This window comes from Pituophis catenifer, unplaced genomic scaffold, assembly GCF_029215685.1.
Source record: "Pituophis catenifer annectens isolate HBS135680 unplaced genomic scaffold, rPitCat1.0.hap2 SCAF_3, whole genome shotgun sequence".
Lineage (NCBI taxonomy): Eukaryota > Metazoa > Chordata > Lepidosauria > Squamata > Colubridae > Pituophis > Pituophis catenifer.
In genome coordinates, this window is record NW_027256883.1 from 158,060,531 (window position 1) to 158,078,869 (window position 18,339).

The window sequence follows — 18,339 nt, forward strand, 5'->3', positions numbered from 1 at the left end:
ATTACAAAAATAAGAACTGGGATTTCTTCAAACTCTCAGGTCAATATCCAAAAATGGGAGAGGGAGGGAGAGCTTGAATAATCTTTGATGAAAGGGTTTAACATTTATTGAAACACAAGAATCTTTTTTAAAAGGGGAGGGGAGATACTTATAGTAGCCCATCTAAACACAAAAGAACATGCATTTCCAGAAGTCCAAGTCAGGATTACCGTGAAAACCTGCAACGGGGATTTTAACATTCATAATTCTGACACAGCTACCAGGATTTGCTGCAAAATGTTGCTGAGAGTCTTGCAAGTGAACAAGTTAACAAGTAAACAAAACTCCTTATGGTATCTACTTTTATTTTAGGATGAGTCAAATTCTTGATTTTTTTCCCCCATGTCCTGTTTCTTCTATAGTCTATCCCCATCCCCCGATGCTAGTGGAATGGAGAAGACTTGTTTTCTTGACACCACTACCCCCTAATTGGAAACTCTGGTTCATCCATCAAGCTGAATGAACCAGGGTACCAACTCTGTTTCTACAGAATGATTTCTGAAGAGGCAGCGATAGTTTGTCTAAATCCTGGAGTACAAATATCATTAGACTTGATATGGACTCTGATCTTGCAAGCAGATAATGGGAACATGTTTAAAATTAAAGGTACTAGGGAGATGCTCCTTTTCCACAGCCAAAGGGGAAAAAGTTGCTTTAGAGTTTCTGGTAAAAATCTGGCTGGTCAGAAAGCACCATGCTTTGGACATCACTATGTGCCAACAGTACTCATTGTTAGTTTATTTGAAAAAAACAAGGGCTACTTCAGAGCAACCCTTTAAGCTATGGAGCACTCCTGAGAAACTGTGGCTGTGATCCCAGTCATCACAGCAGAAAAGCAACTGATGTCAAAGTGAAAAATGGGTTGCACTTTTCTCATGTTCCTGCTGTCGCTGTTATTTCATCCTATCACTTGTATTCATTGCGTTTAGTGGGGCTTTCCAATGGTCAGATATTGTTTGAAATGCTGTAGCTGATCCAAGCAATATTACTATCTTTATTTCCAGAATCTTGTGATTAACCGGCCCATTTCATGGGCTAGCATCACTTTGGCATCAATAAACTAAAGATGTGTCAAAATAGCTTAGCATAAGTTGCCAGAGATGGGTGCACAAGTCTAGACAAACCACCAAATGACAACATACAATGAGTGTGATTCTTTCTTGTTTTAGCTGCCATTTAATGGTTGCCTTTCCTTTGTGATCAGCTGCTCTCTCTCATCTCATCATGAGTTGTGCAATTGGGAGTATGGAATGTGCAAAGCAGCAACACCAAAAATATGATAAAGAATTGACAAAGAGAATAATTAATTAAGTTAAGAATATTTAAAGAATAAGGTATCTGCTTCACAATGTTGTGGAAAAAAGAGGCAAAAAGTTTTTGCATTTGGCAACCGTTGACAGAAGCAGTTGTCCTTAGAAATGTTACCTCTAAATCATAAATAAAATTTAGCATGAATGACTGCATATTAAGGCCAAAGCAATCTGAGACACCTAAACACAACTGGCATACATATTGTGGTAACTTACTAGTTGATAAAATCTTGGCCTGTGAATATCAATTGTGTCAAAGTGGTCACAAGATAGTGATGCTTATGTTATTGCAATATTTTACAGGAAAATACTTGAAGAAAGGTAATTCAGTCAAGAGATAAACACGAGTTTATGTAAAAAATGAAGTGTATTTCAGAATATTTGAACATCAACATGCAGGTACAACATGGATAAAAATTATTGCACCTATATTATGTGGCAATTATTCAAGTTTCTAAAACAGTTCTATTCCACATCACCCTCTGCTTGTCAGATTTCAAGCTTGAAAACACAACTCAGCATGGAACTGAGTTCACATCCTCCAAAACAACCAAAATCAACACACAAGTGTAAACACACACAGAGCTGTAAAATCATCTACTAGAAGTACGGCATTATCCTTCATGTCCATAAGACAGAACTGGGGAAAGACTGTATCTTCCCCCCACAGGAAATAACAAACAAAAAAATTCCAAATCACATCTTAATTCAGTGCTAATGAGGAAAAAAACTCACAAGTCATTCCTCGTACCCTGTTGTATGGTGTGCGTTCTTGTAGCATAACCATTACCACAAAACCTTAGGCATCCTTCCCCAGAAGTGGTTTTTAGCAAGGCTAAAAGTCTAATATTTACACTAAATATCAATCTGGTAATCTTGGATTCTGTGAACTATTATCAAATACATCAGCTGCATATGAAAACTTTTAAGGTTGGCTGAGGAAAAAAAGTTATCTTTAGATATCCAAACAAACAGGAACCGGACAAACAGTGTATTAAGATGGTTATTTCATATATCCTATGCCTAAAGTAGGATTATTAAAATCATATTAATAAAACATGGAAATTTGGCTAACCAGGTCATCACCAAATGGTTTAACTGGATCACAAATAGAATCTTTTTTCCTCAATAGTTTCTATTCATCCATTACATGCCACAGGAGCTGTAGGCTTGATTCTTCCAAGTGCTGTTAAGATGTTGAATTTTATCCTTTGTGGCATTGTGATTGTCACAATTGCCCACACCCCCTCTCTCTCTTCCTTTATGCTATGGGGCCTAAATGGAACATCCTTTCTTTTTATCTCTGTTATTAATATAGAGCCATAGCTGGAAAGTAGTGGTGAAAGAAAAAGACTTCTGCAGCCTTTAAGAGGTTTCCTGGTTATAGTAAAAAAGGCATATCAAAAAGGTAATACCTAAGTGATAATACATACATGTGCTAGCCTATATAGGCTAAACAGAGATGCAAATCCTTTGGCTGTTTTTGTGTATACTAATACTACAACGTACATTATATGATCCAGGCCTCAAATTAATATAGTGTTAAATTGTAGTTTTGTTTGTTTACATTATTCAAGTTCTAAGTGGCTAAGTCATCAGCTCATATTAGCAACAATCCCTTTTTCCTAAATATACTTGTCTATTGGAGAGCAGTGCAGCAAAGTGACAGGATTGTAAAACACAAAGGATGATTTAAAAAAATAGACTTGAAGGACAGTGCATAAGGTTATATGCATAAGAGGCAGGATAGAGCAGACAATCATATCTCATGAGATTATTATGAGTAATATTATTGGAGAAATTCAGAAGCTTCAAGTTAATATATGAAAAAGTCAATGGATTTTTATAGCACTGCCGCATACAGAGGGCGTTTCTTCTTTTACACGCATTCAAGCACACATCACGCACTTAAGAGTGGTTAATGTTAAAACAATACCAGCTCAAAAATAAGTTGGTCCAAAACTGAAATCGAGGATAAAAAATTAGGTACTAAATATTGCAGGAAAAGGGGGGAGGATACAAGATACCTGAAATGTGATGATGAGTTTAAAGAGTAAAATGTTTCCAGTTAAAAAGTAAATACTGATTTGGAAAAGAAGAAATGGTGCAGGAAGAGAGTTGATATCTGCAACATAGCAGAACAATGAAGCTATCTTATAATGAACTACAAGGTTTGCCCTTGAGAATTATTTCATACACCATGTGATTACTTCAGCATATGTATCTTTCAGACTATAAAAGTAATAATTTTGTCTGTTCACACATACAGATATATTCTGTTACAAGAGACTATGAGTTAAATTCACAGGTATTTTGCAGGGGAAAGGTTGAAATATCTACTTTTGCCTTTAAATGATAATGAGTAATAATCTTGAAATGTTCTATTGCTTTACTGAGTATATAGTATCAGTGCAGTGTTCTAGTTTTAGCTGTCTTTATTTTTTTTATTTTTTTTTTAAAGCACCAAACAATGTTGCACTCTCAAAAAGTATCAAAAGGATTCTAAGAAAGCATAGGCATTTTGGAAATGTAAATAAATTAAGCAACTAAAATATAGTTCATTTGCATGATACTGGAGATTTTTCCTGAATAGTTACTCACTGAAGCTATAAGGGCTATACTTTGCTTTTAGTGGTTCATCTCAGCCCTTCCCTGACAGTACCTTCCTATCAGTTGTTCCCATCCAATCAGAACTTTCCTGCTGGGTGTTAACTCCTTCTGCTACCACCACAAGCCACAGGTTAAGGTGGGATGGTCTCAGATGTTCACCGTCTCCAGCAGTGTCTGTGCTAGGGAGCTGCTAAAACTAGGGGAGCTGCTAATACACTTAGAGCTACAGTAACGGAAGTACCTTGTACCTCTTTTTAAATATTTGCTTGCTCTGAGCAAGGTAATATTGGTAAGGCAACTAGCATTAAAAATTCCCCAATGATGGAGTGTCATACTATTTTTAAGGCAACGAAAAAAACAGATAAGAACCAAAACTCAAAATTTATTTTGACAGATTGCTCAGGCGAGCCCCTTTAAAAAAAGGATACCAATCCACTGCATTAGCTAACAAAGCTTCCTCCACAGATAGTTGTGGGAGATAACAACTACGTAAGAAAAAAGGTGTGCAGTGGCATTAAAAATTGTAAAAGAATCCATAAATTGTATTTATTCATCCCTATCAATATAATGAAATTAAAATCTGGAAATAAGGACAAACACTTGGAGCTAGTGTCAAAATGTATCCTTGTCGAGCAAGCAGCCTTATATGGTAAACAAAACAAACTGACATTTTGGGGGGGAGGGGGGAACACTCAAAAGATAATGCACGGGATGCTCCAAATTAAAAGGAAAAGGAGGGGTGATTTTGCTTTAAAGATACCCTGTAAAGAGGGATCGAATGGCAAACGCGGTGTACAAAAATAGAATTGCAATGGAAAAAGGCGAGAATATGAAACACAAATCTACAAAAAATAGATGTATAGGTTTCTTGATTTATATTTGAGTTCAACTAATGTTGTCTTTGTTTCTGAATGGAGATGCTGCTATATTCTTTTTCACAGCATCAGCTTTTGATCGCAGGAAGTCTTTTGTTTGGGACTGACCTCCAGCCTCACTGATTTTTCCTGGCACCAGAGCAGTCTCCTTTTTTGAACTCAAACTATCATCTGGTCCAGAAGAAATCCTCATGTTCCAATTTCCATCTGCTTGAACTTCAAGTAGAGGTAGTTGCCATCTCTCTTCCAAAATTTCAGAAGCATCAGACATACCAGGCTGTGACTTTTTTGGTACTATCCGACATTCTGACTCCCAAGAAAGCGGACTTTCTGATGTAATGTGAGAATCACAAATTTTAACGAGGCCACCTATATTGAACGTTTTGGTTGATTCTGGATTCAGATCTTCCAATAGTGTCTCCTTTGAGCCTTGTTTGAACAGACTTTTATCTTTTCTATCTTTTTCTACTTTTCTTGAGCTGGAGATGTTCAATCCCACTGCACTTAAAGTACTCCTTGCACTTGTCAAATGAGCGGGACAAACCGTTTTTCCACTTTCAATTGAGGCATCAAGCATAAATGTTGTACTGCCTGTAGGACAACTTATGTTTTTATCACTTGGGTGACTTTTGTGTTTTGAAATTCCCACTACAGAAGACAAAACTTGTTCTTCGACTTTAGGAGACATTTGTTCAAAAGCTTTGCCAAAGTTTGTCAGATTCTCAATACTAGCATTCTCCTTCATAGGTTGATACTCCCAATTCTGAGATGCATCTTTGCAGTCTATTTGGCTTACTAATGGAAGAGAGCTTGTGTTAGTTGTGCAAGAAGAAGAAAGTGCTAACAAAGGCATTTTGTCATGAAACAACAGATAGGTGGCTTCTTCAGAAGCGGATTCCTTTGTATTATTTTTGCCACCTGCTATTTCTGAACAGTCACCTTGACCAAACTGTCGGAATCTTAATGGGAGGCACTTTGTCTGCTCTGGACCATCTGTACTTTTTTGGATAATCTGTATTTCCTTAGGATCTTCAGAATCTTTAAAACAGGTGCCCTGTTGAACAACAACATTCTTATCTTGTATTGATTCTGTTGCTGTCTTGCATTTTGATATTAACTGTATTGGTTCAAAGTCCTCAGGTTTTCCTGTAGAGGAAGCTATTGCACAAATTTCAGACTGGGACTCATTTATGCCAGTCACCAATGCCCTTTCCACATCTTTTTGTTGTGGCTGATTTACCTCTCTCTGCACATTGCCCATTTTTGGTTCTTCCGGAAGAAAAGCATCATCTTCCATGCTATCTTTGCTTTCTAATCTGGAACAAGGCTTCATATCCTCAATGAAAGGATTACAAAATTGATGTTCTCTAATGGATGGCCTGTCCAATCTTTTCCCATCTTGACTATCTTCTGACCCTTCATCAGTTTCATCTTCAGAAGAATCTACTTCTGTAATGGCCTCCTGCTTCTGTAGAGATTCTCTTCTTTCTACCCTATCTTGTCGAATGGCCCCCAGTTTTCGGGAAGAAGGCTTTTGGAGTGTCCCTTTTTCTGCTGGCCCAACTTTACCTCCAGATGTTTCATTTATTGACTCCTGCCAACTTTGGAGACCCGGATCTCTCTGAAGCATGTCCTTTTTGAATTCAGAATGGGAAATATCCAAGCTATGCTTACGTGAAGAGGGCAGCTTTTTTTCTGAGGAAGATAGGGAAGAGGTCAGTTTCTCAGCTGACTGGACTCTTTTCAACAGTGGTGATCTTGGTGGTTCAGCACTCTTCGGCCGTGAAATCTGCCGGGCCAAAGGAGGGGAGGAATGTAACTTTACAGGGAAAGATTGCATGATGCTTGAACTGCCAACTGAATGCCCTGGCAAAGGGGAAGGGGAACGCTGAGGGGATGTGGATTGTGGAGTGGGTGAAGGTGTATGAGCTAGTGGTGAAAGAGGAATGTTTCCAGCTGATTTACGTCTTGGAGATCGATACTGTCGTTGAAGTTTTGGGGCTAGTCCATGTAATGAACTGGGCCTGATATGCCCTGAACTAGCTGGAGAATTGGGAACACTGGAACCAGGCGAACTGCTCTGAGAAGAGTTTCCACCAACTGTGAACATCAAGAAGAGAATGGTAAATCACAAGCATTGTGAGGCTGAATTTAGAAAAATGAAGACTAATGCAAATCAAAATAATAAAGTGCAATCAACCATACTTTAACAATGCACTGCACTTCAATATTATTTTATAGTATTTATTTTACAGTATATCTTGATTGTCTTTTGGAGGTCTTTCTTTTTTCTCATATTAAATATACTTTTTGAGAAATACACTCATTAGCAGCTGCATATTCTAGTTCTGCTTATTTATGTTGGTTATAAACTCTACACTATTTCCTAACCTTTGGGGTACAAAAGGTACCCCAAAGTACCTTTTCTTCCAGGAAGCTTATTGTAGAATTGTTTATTCATATACATATTGTAATTTTAACTGTTAATGCATCCACTCACTCTCATACTGGGGAAGTTATATTGATAGTATCTATATTAAAAAGTGAATAGGGTATTTAAAAAAGTAAAAGACAACATAGCAATTAAAAGTACAATCTGCAAAAATCACCCTAAAATAGTATTTTATGATATCTAACATTTTATGCTTCTTAAATATTAAGAGCTTAATATATTACTCCCACACTAATGAATTCCTTTGAGTACCCTTCTTGCACTTGGCAACCAGCCTCATTAGTTGTTTGGGCTGTTTTCCTGGGATCTTAAAGATCCCACCACAAACTGTCAATTGGCTTGCAGCTATCATTTCTTGTTCAGAAATGAAAATTTGGATAGTTTATTCTCCGTTTACCCTCCAGTTTTAGAAAACATATTTAGTTGAAAGTATTTGATTCAAGTCTTCTGCCTTCTATTCCTTTTTTACCTAAATGTGCAGGTTCAGGGGTAGATCTGTAACCCTGTGTTGGAGAACGAGGAGAGAGATTGTGTGTAGGTGAACCAGGAACGCTTTCCCCAGATGACAGAGAACGGTTGAGGGAAGATAAACTTCTACTTGTGTGAAGCAGGGAGGCCTGCTTGGTAATCTTCCTGAATAATGAGCTCTTCTTCTTACTGGAAAAATAAAAAATACAGATAATCACTAGCAAGAGAAGCAACCAAATGAGATCCCAAAGGTGCTTTTTCAAGTGGCAACTAGACTTTTTGGCTTCTTCTTTGAAGACGTTTCGCTTCTCATCCAAAAAGCTTCTTCAGCTGAAGAAGCTTCTTAGATGAGAAGTGAAACGTCTTCAAAGAAAAAAACAGAAAGTCCATTTGCCTCTTGAAAAAGCACCTTTGGGACAACCATGACCTGGATAACTGAGAATCTCCATAGAAACCAAATGCAATCCATAAGGGGTCATTAGTTCATTATTTATATCAAGTTATAAATAAGAGTTATTTTTAATAAAATATAAGAAATAATAAGAAACTGAGTAGAAAATTAAAGCAAGCTAACATTCAATTACAGTTCAAAGAATTCTGGATATAATCCATTCTTGATATATGTAACTTTTGTAACATAAAAATAACATTTATTTATCCATACTGACAATTATTATCATAAATGACTTCAATTTTACAAACCTTTCCTGCCCCTCTTTTGTTTTGTTTTTCTTGTTCCTTCTAGCCATTTTCGATTTATAACTGGCCTTCCGAGCTGGTCCCAATTTGATTGATGTGTTCTCAAATGGTGTCGTGGATATGGACACTTTATTTCCACTCTGGTAGAAAGAAAACCACATATACTAATTTTTAAAATGCATTTCTTTATATGATTTGGTACAATCAGACATGAAAGCAAGGGCATGCACCAGTTTGTAACTGAATGACTTAAATTCTTTTGATCTGGTCTCTTCCTTTCAAAATATAGTTTGTCTTTAGAAAATGCTACTAGAGGGATTTCTTGAATCAGACTTTTCTCACGGATTAAACAATCGTTTTTCTAGTTGAATGACATCTGAAGAGATTGTGAATGTAAAATGCTATTAATCCAATGTAAACTTTGTATAGTGCACAGAAGATAGTCGAGTATCACCAGAAGCATCACATTAGAAATTCTATCAAGCAGCATGCCTAACTCTAATACAGCCTCCTGTTTTCATCTTTGGATTTCTTTCTTCTTCTAAAGAATTGAAGAATCACAAACTATCATAGATTAAGATTCAAAATACCTGTTTCGATTACTTCCAAAGCAAGTATCTAGACAAGGCAACTAGCTAAAATGCACCTGCCTCAAAGCAATTCCTTTGCAGGTGTTCTGTTTATTAAATGAACAGACATATTACAATATAATCCATGAAGAAATTGTGTGTTTACTTATCAATGGGCATTATTCAATAGGATATATTCCAGAAAATATTCTAAACTGCTATTAATTGGCTATTATTTGTAAATGAATAAAGATTTTCCCGAAAAAGGATGTTATTTGAGGACTAGGATGACATAATAATTCTGAATTGGGAATACTCCCTTGAAGGACTTTTGTAATTTCAAATAAAGCAAACAATAACTGCACATAAATACATTACACAGTAATAACCTAAAATAATCAAACAATATTTAACATTGGATAATTTTTATTAAGACTAGAATCTTAACATCATATGTGCTGAACATAGATTTCAGAAAATATCTACTGCAAAGGATTTTATTGCAATAGTGATTAGGTAGAATCAGTGGGTTATGTTCCAATGGTTTGAAATTTTTATACAGGGCTCATCAGAATCAAATCCATCTTATAATTAAAATGATACTGGATAGATCTACTTATGAAAAATTATGCAAAAGCCAAATGTTGACAGTGATAAACGAAAGTTGCAATTATTTAATTAGGTGGGTGGGGATATTTATGGTTTCAGTTCCATTCCACACCCACCCCCAGTTATATCGTGTAATGAAATCTTCAATATTTATATTGATTAGTTTTCTATGGGATATCTTGACTATAATTAACATACTACTACTTGTACTATTACATTGTATACCACATACAGATTTTTTTTTGCCTCTGAATCATTAACTTCTAGTGTCTGTCTAGGCCAGTCCTTCCATTTTCTTCCTAAGATTTAGAAGTTGTTTGCCATTGCCTCCTTTTTAAGCCTAAGAGAAAATGACTGGTTCAAGGTCACTCTGTTGGCTTTGTGTCTAAGGTGGGACTAGAACTTACAGTCTCCCAATTTCTAGCCTGATGCTTTAACTCCTATACCAAACTGGCTCTCTCTTAAATAGCCTACTTGTTTAGCAATACTTTTATCCTTCTACTTAAATAAAACGTAAGTGTGGCTCGCAACACTTGTAATCCCATACAAGAAAATAATTAAATTCAATCAGTAACATCTTGAAAATACCTAAATACCTCTAAATGAGTTAAAGATGCCCTCAAGTCACGCTTGTCTCCTAGTAACTCCAGCTTTCTAAATTTTCTTGATAAAAATATGAATTAACCAGCCATTGACATTTTCTCAGGGCCCTTTGTTTCCAATTTTTCAGACTAATCTGAAGCCAAGTCTGGCATTTCTTGGTGGTTTGGTCTTCTATGCAAGTAATTATCAGCACTGATCCTGCTTAGCTTCAGGGTACAGACAAAATTGGTTGGGGCTGCCACCTGAAAACCCAGATTTAAAAGGTCTTGGAAAATTAAGTCGTTGCCTGGCACTGAAAACACTTCCTTGTTAGGTCCAAGGACGACTGGCAGCATTTCATAATCAGAATATCCTTATGAAGAAGAAAGTAGAGGTACTCAGAGATCCATTTAAAAAACTCACTGTATATACAGTCATATATACAATTATTATTATGATGAGGTGTGATGAGCTGTACTAGCTCCCAGCACTTTTCAGGAAGAAAAGGCTTTTCATGGCTTTGGATCATTAAATATGTAGAAATGCTAAGAGGTGGTCCCCTCATCAAGCCTTGGATAATATATCATCAAATTTCAGTTAGCAATCTAGCAGCTGTTTTTTTATTGCAATTTCTAAATCTTCTTCAAAGAGCAAATGCATTACACTAATCCAGGGGTGTCAAACTCAAGGCCCGCAGGCCGGATCCGGCCCATGGGGTGCTTAGATCTGGCCCGCGGGGCCGCCCTGGAAACAGCAAAGGACTGGCCTGCGGTGCCTCTGCCAGCAAAAATGGAGCTCGGCAGGGCCACCTGCAGCCCTCCTGACCTCAGTTTTCGCTGGCAGAGGGTTGCAGGAGGCCATCACATCTGAAAATGGATCTCAGGACCCTGTTTTCGCTGGCAGAGTGCTCGAAGTACCACAGGTACCACAAACATGAGTGATGTTGAGCTGGGAACACCCACCCTGGCCATGTCCCTCCCAGGTCAAACACAACCCTGATGCTACCCTCAATGAAATCAAGTTTGACACCTCTGCGCTAATCTATCTGGAGGTCACGAAAACATCAGTAGTCTGCAACTGCAACATGAGATTTTAAAAAAGTATTCTGTGCAACCTGATCCTCCTATGGAAAAAACCATTTTAAATAGTTTGAAGTTACTGGAAACATTTTTTTTACTAAATATTTGAGCTGACGGACATCACTCCTGTTGTACGGCAGGCATCAATTTTCAATCTTTACCTTCAGGATCAACTCTACCACTTCTGTATGAACCAATCCATGTACAGGCTCTCCATTCACATGAGTTATCAAGTCTCCTTCTCTGAGACCAGCCTCACTTGCTGGGCCACCTTCTTCTACATGCTGCAATGGTAGAGAACAAAGTGAAATAATAGCAATATATTAATAACCTGTTCATATTAGAACACATTCCAATTCCATGCATAAACAACTATGCTTCTGATTATACTTAGGGCATTTCACTTACAAATCGTATGCTGCTGTTAGTGACATCTATCCTATCAATGTTCAAGTATTCTCTAGTGGTAGTAGTACAGAAATTTCAGAATCAAAATGGATAAACAATTAAATATAACAATGACAAATAAGATATTTTTGACTTCCAGGTATAATATGACGACCTGAACACAGCTCTGCAAAAGTGGAACTGACAACTGTGGCAAAGATCAAGGAACCAGTGACTGGATTGATTCTTTGAAACCTTTTTGGATAAGGAGAAGGTAGGAGATCATCCACAGGTGCTCTAGATAGCTACTCCTTGTAAGAAGACAGCAGGACAGCAATTTTTTTTGTGGGTTTGAGCACCAGGAGACAATGGAATTAGCCATCTTGCTTGCAACCACAGCAGAGGCTTTTAATAGACACTAAATAAACCTCACTTTCTAATAATTTTCAGAAATTGTTCATTAATTACTTCTAAGCTACTAGAGACCTTCTCTAAGCTACTTGAGAATGTCAAGTTTAAAAATGCCATGTGAGTCTACTTTAATCCTGAATGAAAGAAAATTTAAATCATAAACTTAAGAATTTGAAGAATATGAAATAAGCAGCAAAAATCTAAATATTTTGGTAGAAATGGTAAATGTACTAAGGGGCCAGATAAAATTGAAATATTGATACATTTTCCCATAGGAAATAGATTCTGTTTGGGTTTTTACAAGACACATGAAAGAGAAGCAATTTCATGATTTCAAACATAGGACATTAGAGGGGGTAAAGTTTTTGGTGTGGGAAAGATTTACAAGCTAATAAAATATTGCAAAACATTATAACATTGAAAATACTGAAGGAGACTTTTGAAGAATGGAGTTAAAAATTAGTAGCCACAATATCAGCAATGTCAGTAATGATGTCTGCCTCTACAAAGTCTTTACATACTTTGTCCAAAAAATGTTATTAAAGAAATGACAGAAGTAGTACATTTTTTTAATCTAGAAAGATAGAGATGGTATTGAATGTGAATTTAGAACTGGCTGAAGTTTTAAAATTTAAAAGGGAAATACAAATGATAAACTAAGAGATTGACAAATAGAAATCAAATTTTGTGAGAATATTTGAATGCACTGAAGATTATGACTGTTAGAAGTAAAAGGAAGGAATATAAAGTTGGTTTATTTGATCAAGATATATTATTACGTTGACTAACCCTTTGTGGACTTTCTGCTGACACCAGGACTGAGAAGATGGTGCTTTATGGATTTGTTTATAGATGGAATATGGGATAAAGAGTAAATATCTGTAATCTTAGAGGGCAAAGGGGAGAGAGAAGAGCGGACAGGCAGAGGTAGAGCCCCCCAAGCGCCCTAGGAGAAATCTTGGGGCGAGAAGGGTGAGAGTTCCCTAGAAGCCTGTCAATCTGTTCCGGACCTTGGGACGACTCCACTAAAGCGGAGCTAGAAGCCGCAACCATTCCAGCAACACAATTTTAAATTTGGGCTTGGAGTGCTGGCAGAGCAAAGCAGGAGAAAAAAGGAAAAAAAATGCAAGTAATACTTTAACTCCGTTTAAAAATGCAGAAAATGACACCTAAGGGCGTAAGTTACTAGTGAAAGTGCTTGTTAACGCTTGTTAACGCTTGTAACATTGATACAGCTACTGGATTACACCCTAAGAAAAAGATTTAAAGTGGAAGCGGCATGGAAAAGAACTTGGTATTGACCTCAATTAATTTATATCTTCATACTGTGTGGAAAATAGTTGGATTTGTCGACTTGATAGCTGGATAAATATAAAGTGAAGACTGAAACATGGCTGACATCTGGGCTGGAGAGTCACTGTTTGGTGAATCAGCAAATTCTCAAGTTGTGACCGTAAAGGCTTTTCAAGAATTATTAGACTCTTTTAATTCTGCTCTTTTGGAAACAATTGAAAGAATTTTTCAAAAAGGTAGCTTGGAGAATTGTAATGATTTGCTGGCTGAGAAACAGGACGAAATTAAACAGGATTTTGATTCCGGAGGACAAAAACGCTGTCAGGCTGGAAATGGAGGTTGAAACAGACGCTTCCACTCAATTAAAAGAAAACCAACAAGTAGACTCTTTATTGCAAGTTGACAAACTTTATGGCAACAATTCTTGGCTTTACAGATAAAGGAATGAAATGATTGATTATACAAGCAGGAGGAATCGAAATGGGGGTCTTAAACCAGAGAAAATGATTTTAAGAAGAGAGCGAGTTTTCAAGATACATCAACCTCACATCAAAATTCAAAAATTTTCGAAGAGAAGATTAGGGGGAGGAGCAATGCTGAAAGAATTATTGAAGAAGAAGGATTGGAAAAAATATAGAAAGAAGGGAAGAATAGAAGATTAATTCTTTTTGGGGGGAGGATTTTAGTAATAAATTCAAAATTTTAATTAACTGGTATTTTTAAAGGTTATTCTAATTATTCTAAGACAATGATATAAAGGAAGTGTTTTCTTACAATTAGTTTTGGATATAAAAATGATTGCTTTTTAAAAGTTATGGAAATATTAAAATGGTTAATTGAAAATTTGAAGGCTATCTTCCTGCAGGTTTTGAAATTTAATTGTGAAATAACTTAAGAATGTTTTTTTGATGTATTAAGAGATTTTTAAAATGTTTAATATAAGATTATAGTATCTTAAAAGGTATATGAGAGAAAATGTCTAAGGTTTGAAAATGTTCAATTTTATGAAGGATTAAAGAGGATAAATATTAAATTTAGAATTTTATTAGGGAGTAATGCTGAAAAGGAATGGTGTTTGAGGCTGGGAAAATGAAACTTATCTATGATTTTTAATGTTGGTAATATTGTAAAATTATTGGATTATACATCCAAAAAAGGTCTTTATATTTAGGAAGATATAAAAGGGAGGTTGATGAATTTGTAAAAGAGGAGTTAAAGAGCGTGAGGATATTTTGAACTCTGTAGTTAGTTAGTATATTTTAGCTTATGCTTGTTAAATGTAGTGCCCTGTTTTTGCCCTGGGAAGTCGACGGTTGGGAGGGAGGGACAAAGGTTGGGTTGGGATAAAAGTGTTGAATAGATAAATGTTTTAATAGAAAAGTAAATGTGGGGGAAATGTAATAATAAATGAAATGATAATATTAAGTTGTGATAATTAGAAGATTATAAGAATAAATGTACAATTAGGATGATAATGCAGATAGATAGAATAAATCTGAAAAGAAACTGAAAGAAAGTATCTACGATTAGAATACAGGAGTTGCTCAGATACTAAAGGAGGAGAATATTCCACAGCAAAGAAGTTAGAAAGGAGAGAGGGTAGGAAGAGGAGATGGAGGGAGAGGAATGGAAGAAAGGAGAGGAGGAAGGGAAGGGGACAGGAGTAGGAGAGAAGGTGAGAAGGGGGAAAAGAAGAGAGAAGTGGGGGAAAGGAAAAGGAAGTAGGATGAGGTAGGAGAGGAGGAAGGAGAAAGTAGGAGAGAAGAGGAGGGAGGGAAGGGAAAGAAAGGAGGAGAAGAAGAAGGTTTGTTGTGGAATGAGGGAAGAAAGAGAAGAAGAGCAACTCCGAATGTAATTAAAATGTCTTATTTTAATGCTTTCTTTAAGGGAAACATGTATATGTAGGATTTATTATGTATAAGAAAATGTACATTTTCTATTATGTGGGGAGGGGGAAAGGGTGGGGGGGAGAAAATTGTTTGTATTTCTTATAAAACTTTTCAATAAAAATAAAAAAAAGAATCTCTAAATTTGCTTATACTTGTGATGAAGGTTGAAAGTCACTTCTTTATATATTACTTTTTCTGTATTACGTTCTTACTTTTCTCTCCTATTCCTTTTTTCATTTTCTTCTGTTTAGTTTGAATTAGATTTTACTATTATAATTAAAATTCTTAATAAAATTAAATATAAAAATTCTGTTTGTTACATGGGGCTTATGTTTATTGGCAGCTGTATGCATAATGCAATTTTTGTAAGGTCATAAAAAATACAGGTCAGAAATCAATTTACTAAACTATTCTATTTCCTATTATGATTATATTGCTGCTAATTAGCTTCAAAGATCAATTTCTACTTAAATAAACACTGAGCAAAGCCTATAGGGAACTTTGAACATAATTTTGCTTCCCTTCAATTGTGAACATGGCACAATAGACAATATTCATTGTGAAAAATAATCCAGACAAATAACAATATACTTATAAAGAAAATGTAACCAAAACAAGATAAATTATAACACAGCTGAACTAAACTCAAAATCCTGATCAATTAACTGAGAAGACAGTAATGCTTTAAGACATGTAACTAACTCTAAGCAGATGTATATATATAAAAAACCCCTAAGGCTAGAAAGAACTGAAACAGACAATCACTGTCAAGACAACTCAGAAGGAATTAAATGTAATTATAGGTTTCAATTTTGATATTTCCATGCACATACATCAACTACACATATTTTCTTTTACAAAGGAAGTAATCGTTCCAGAGGTAATTCTGGGAAAGATTGTTTAGGTATAAGCAAGCTTTTTTTATTAAGTTAAAGGTACCACACATTGCTCTAATTTTCAAAGCAGGCTCTTACTAAATTACGACATAAAAATCCAATAAGTCCAAGCATACCCAGACTATGTGATGCACTGAATAGATATCACTGTTCCCCATGTAGACTCTAATTGCACGAAGTGAAAAACCATAATTCTTCCCAGCTCGATGGATGATGATTGGTGGTTTGGGATTCATAATAGTAGGAGAATAGTCTCGGCTTGGAGATGAGTCTCTTGAAGATGGGTTGGAGGAGAGAGAATGAGGTGACATTGGACTAGCCAATGGCGAACAGGTATGGTGTTCTACATGAACAAAGAAAATGCTTCCAAATTAGAAAACCTAGTTTTCAAAAGAAAATAAAACTTGCAATAATGTGTTAAGAGGGAAATAAGCTTTCTGACTCCAGAACTGAAAGTTTCTTTTTATTTTTCTTCCCCATTGTGGAAAAAGATGCTATAATACCACCACCAGGAAAATGGCAACTTGGTATTTGATTATATCTGGTGCACTTCACTTGTAAATATGTGCTCAAAAATAAAATATTTTAAACTATGAATTTCTTATTCAGTTTTTAAAGAAACTATACATTAAAATGCACCAGGTTTTAGTCTGTCATGAACTACAAACATGTATTCACAAAGAAGCTATAGAAAACAAAATTAAACCTAATTGCAGATTGGATAAAACATTTTGCTAACTCTTAAAAGCAAAGAATTAAGTGGTATGGCATATATTTGGGTTCCTGTTTTGGTGAGGTAATTCTGGATTTTTTTATTATTATTATTATTATTATTATCTCTCTTTTATTCATTAAACATGAAACTCAGTCAACTGAACATTTAAAAATGTGTCACAAATATGATTGATTGGTGCTAATGGTTGATACATGTTGCTGCCAGTGTCCTAGGTATCAACCAAGTATCTTCTTAAAATATATGATGTTCCAAGTAGCGCATTTTTTTGCAGTTCCACTGGTATTATTGCAGAAAGCTGCAATTTCTTGATGTGTTTTGTAAAATTCTTGGACATGGTACCATGTGCCCTGATGACAATGGGTATCACTGTTACATGTTTCATCCATAGCTGTGTTATTGTTATTGTTGTTGTTGTTGTTGTTAAATAAAATTCAGGCTTTTGGAGTTCATAATAGGGCTTTCTTAGATGGTATCATCTTTCCTTAGGGGTTAGAGTAGAGCTGATACTGGCAATTTTATTGGCACCAGCAAGACAATATCAACATAGTACTACATAAGTGGCTAATATGAACTTCACGATCATTGGAAATGTTTTATCAAATATGTTTGAAATGATTTATCATTTATGATTCCACAAATGTTTTGATAAATCATTTATGAAGTGATTTATCAAAACAAGTTAGATTTAAAAGTAACAGTATACAAATCATAGCTAATAAGAAATCACAGTGAAATCCCACTCCTCATTATAGCACAAGCTTATCCATGGCAAAACTATTATATTAGAGGTAGAATTGTGTGATTCCTGGCAAACCGAGAAAAAGATGTAAAATAGTCTTTCTATCTTAGAAAGTGGTTATTGTCATATTTAGCTGTAGTCTATTTTGTTTTGATTTTTTTAAAGTCGTTGAAACAGATAGGTTACCTGAGGGGATCAAGAGGGAGAGGGCAGTAGCTGATGCCGACTTGATCACTTTATTGACAGGCCGTGGGGAGGTCCGCTTTTCCCCAGAATCACCTGAAAGTAGCCGGTGTCGAGCTCGACGCACAGCCAGATCACTGGTAGCCTTGGGAGTCATAAAGTCTGGACTTTCACTGCTGTTGCTGCGAGTATAATGATCAGAAACATCTGTAGTGTTCCCACCTACAATTTTTTTTAAAAAAAAAAGGTCAGAGCCATATGGAATTTCTATTTGCCTCTCCTCCAAAGGTAGTTGTATTGTATGGCCCACCAGTCTTTTTTTAAAAGCGATATATTTAGAGCCGCTTCAGCACTTCTGCCACTCCACTAGCTGTGGAACAGCTGAACAGCACTTCTGGTATTTGCAGCCCACCAGGGTTTCTAATTTATCAATGTGGCTCTTTCCCCTCAACAAGTTGTGCAGGCCTGGTCTAACCTGACAGGCCAAATTACGATAACAGGCCAAGAATTAGA

At 36.0% G+C, this 18,339-nt stretch overlaps 1 protein-coding gene across 5 annotated transcripts in view; it reads right to left on the reverse strand.

Moving 5' to 3' along the window:
- Window positions 1-1,697: 1,697 nt before the first annotated feature.
- Window positions 1,698-18,339, reverse strand: part of MAST2 (microtubule associated serine/threonine kinase 2) — a 175,652-nt gene continuing 159,010 nt past the window's right edge. For all 5 annotated transcript variants that reach the window (XM_070941371.1, XM_070941372.1, XM_070941370.1 and 2 more), the window contains 6 exons: window positions 17,830-18,048; window positions 16,285-16,511; window positions 11,454-11,576; window positions 8,457-8,593; window positions 7,756-7,943; window positions 1,698-6,934 (listed from right to left, as the gene is read on the reverse strand). In XM_070941371.1, the coding sequence (XP_070797472.1) occupies window positions 4,845-6,934; window positions 7,756-7,943; window positions 8,457-8,593; window positions 11,454-11,576; window positions 16,285-16,511; window positions 17,830-18,048 (2,984 nt within the window). In that variant the 3' untranslated portion in view covers window positions 1,698-4,844. The remainder of the gene's footprint in view (window positions 6,935-7,755; window positions 7,944-8,456; window positions 8,594-11,453; window positions 11,577-16,284; window positions 16,512-17,829; window positions 18,049-18,339) is intronic.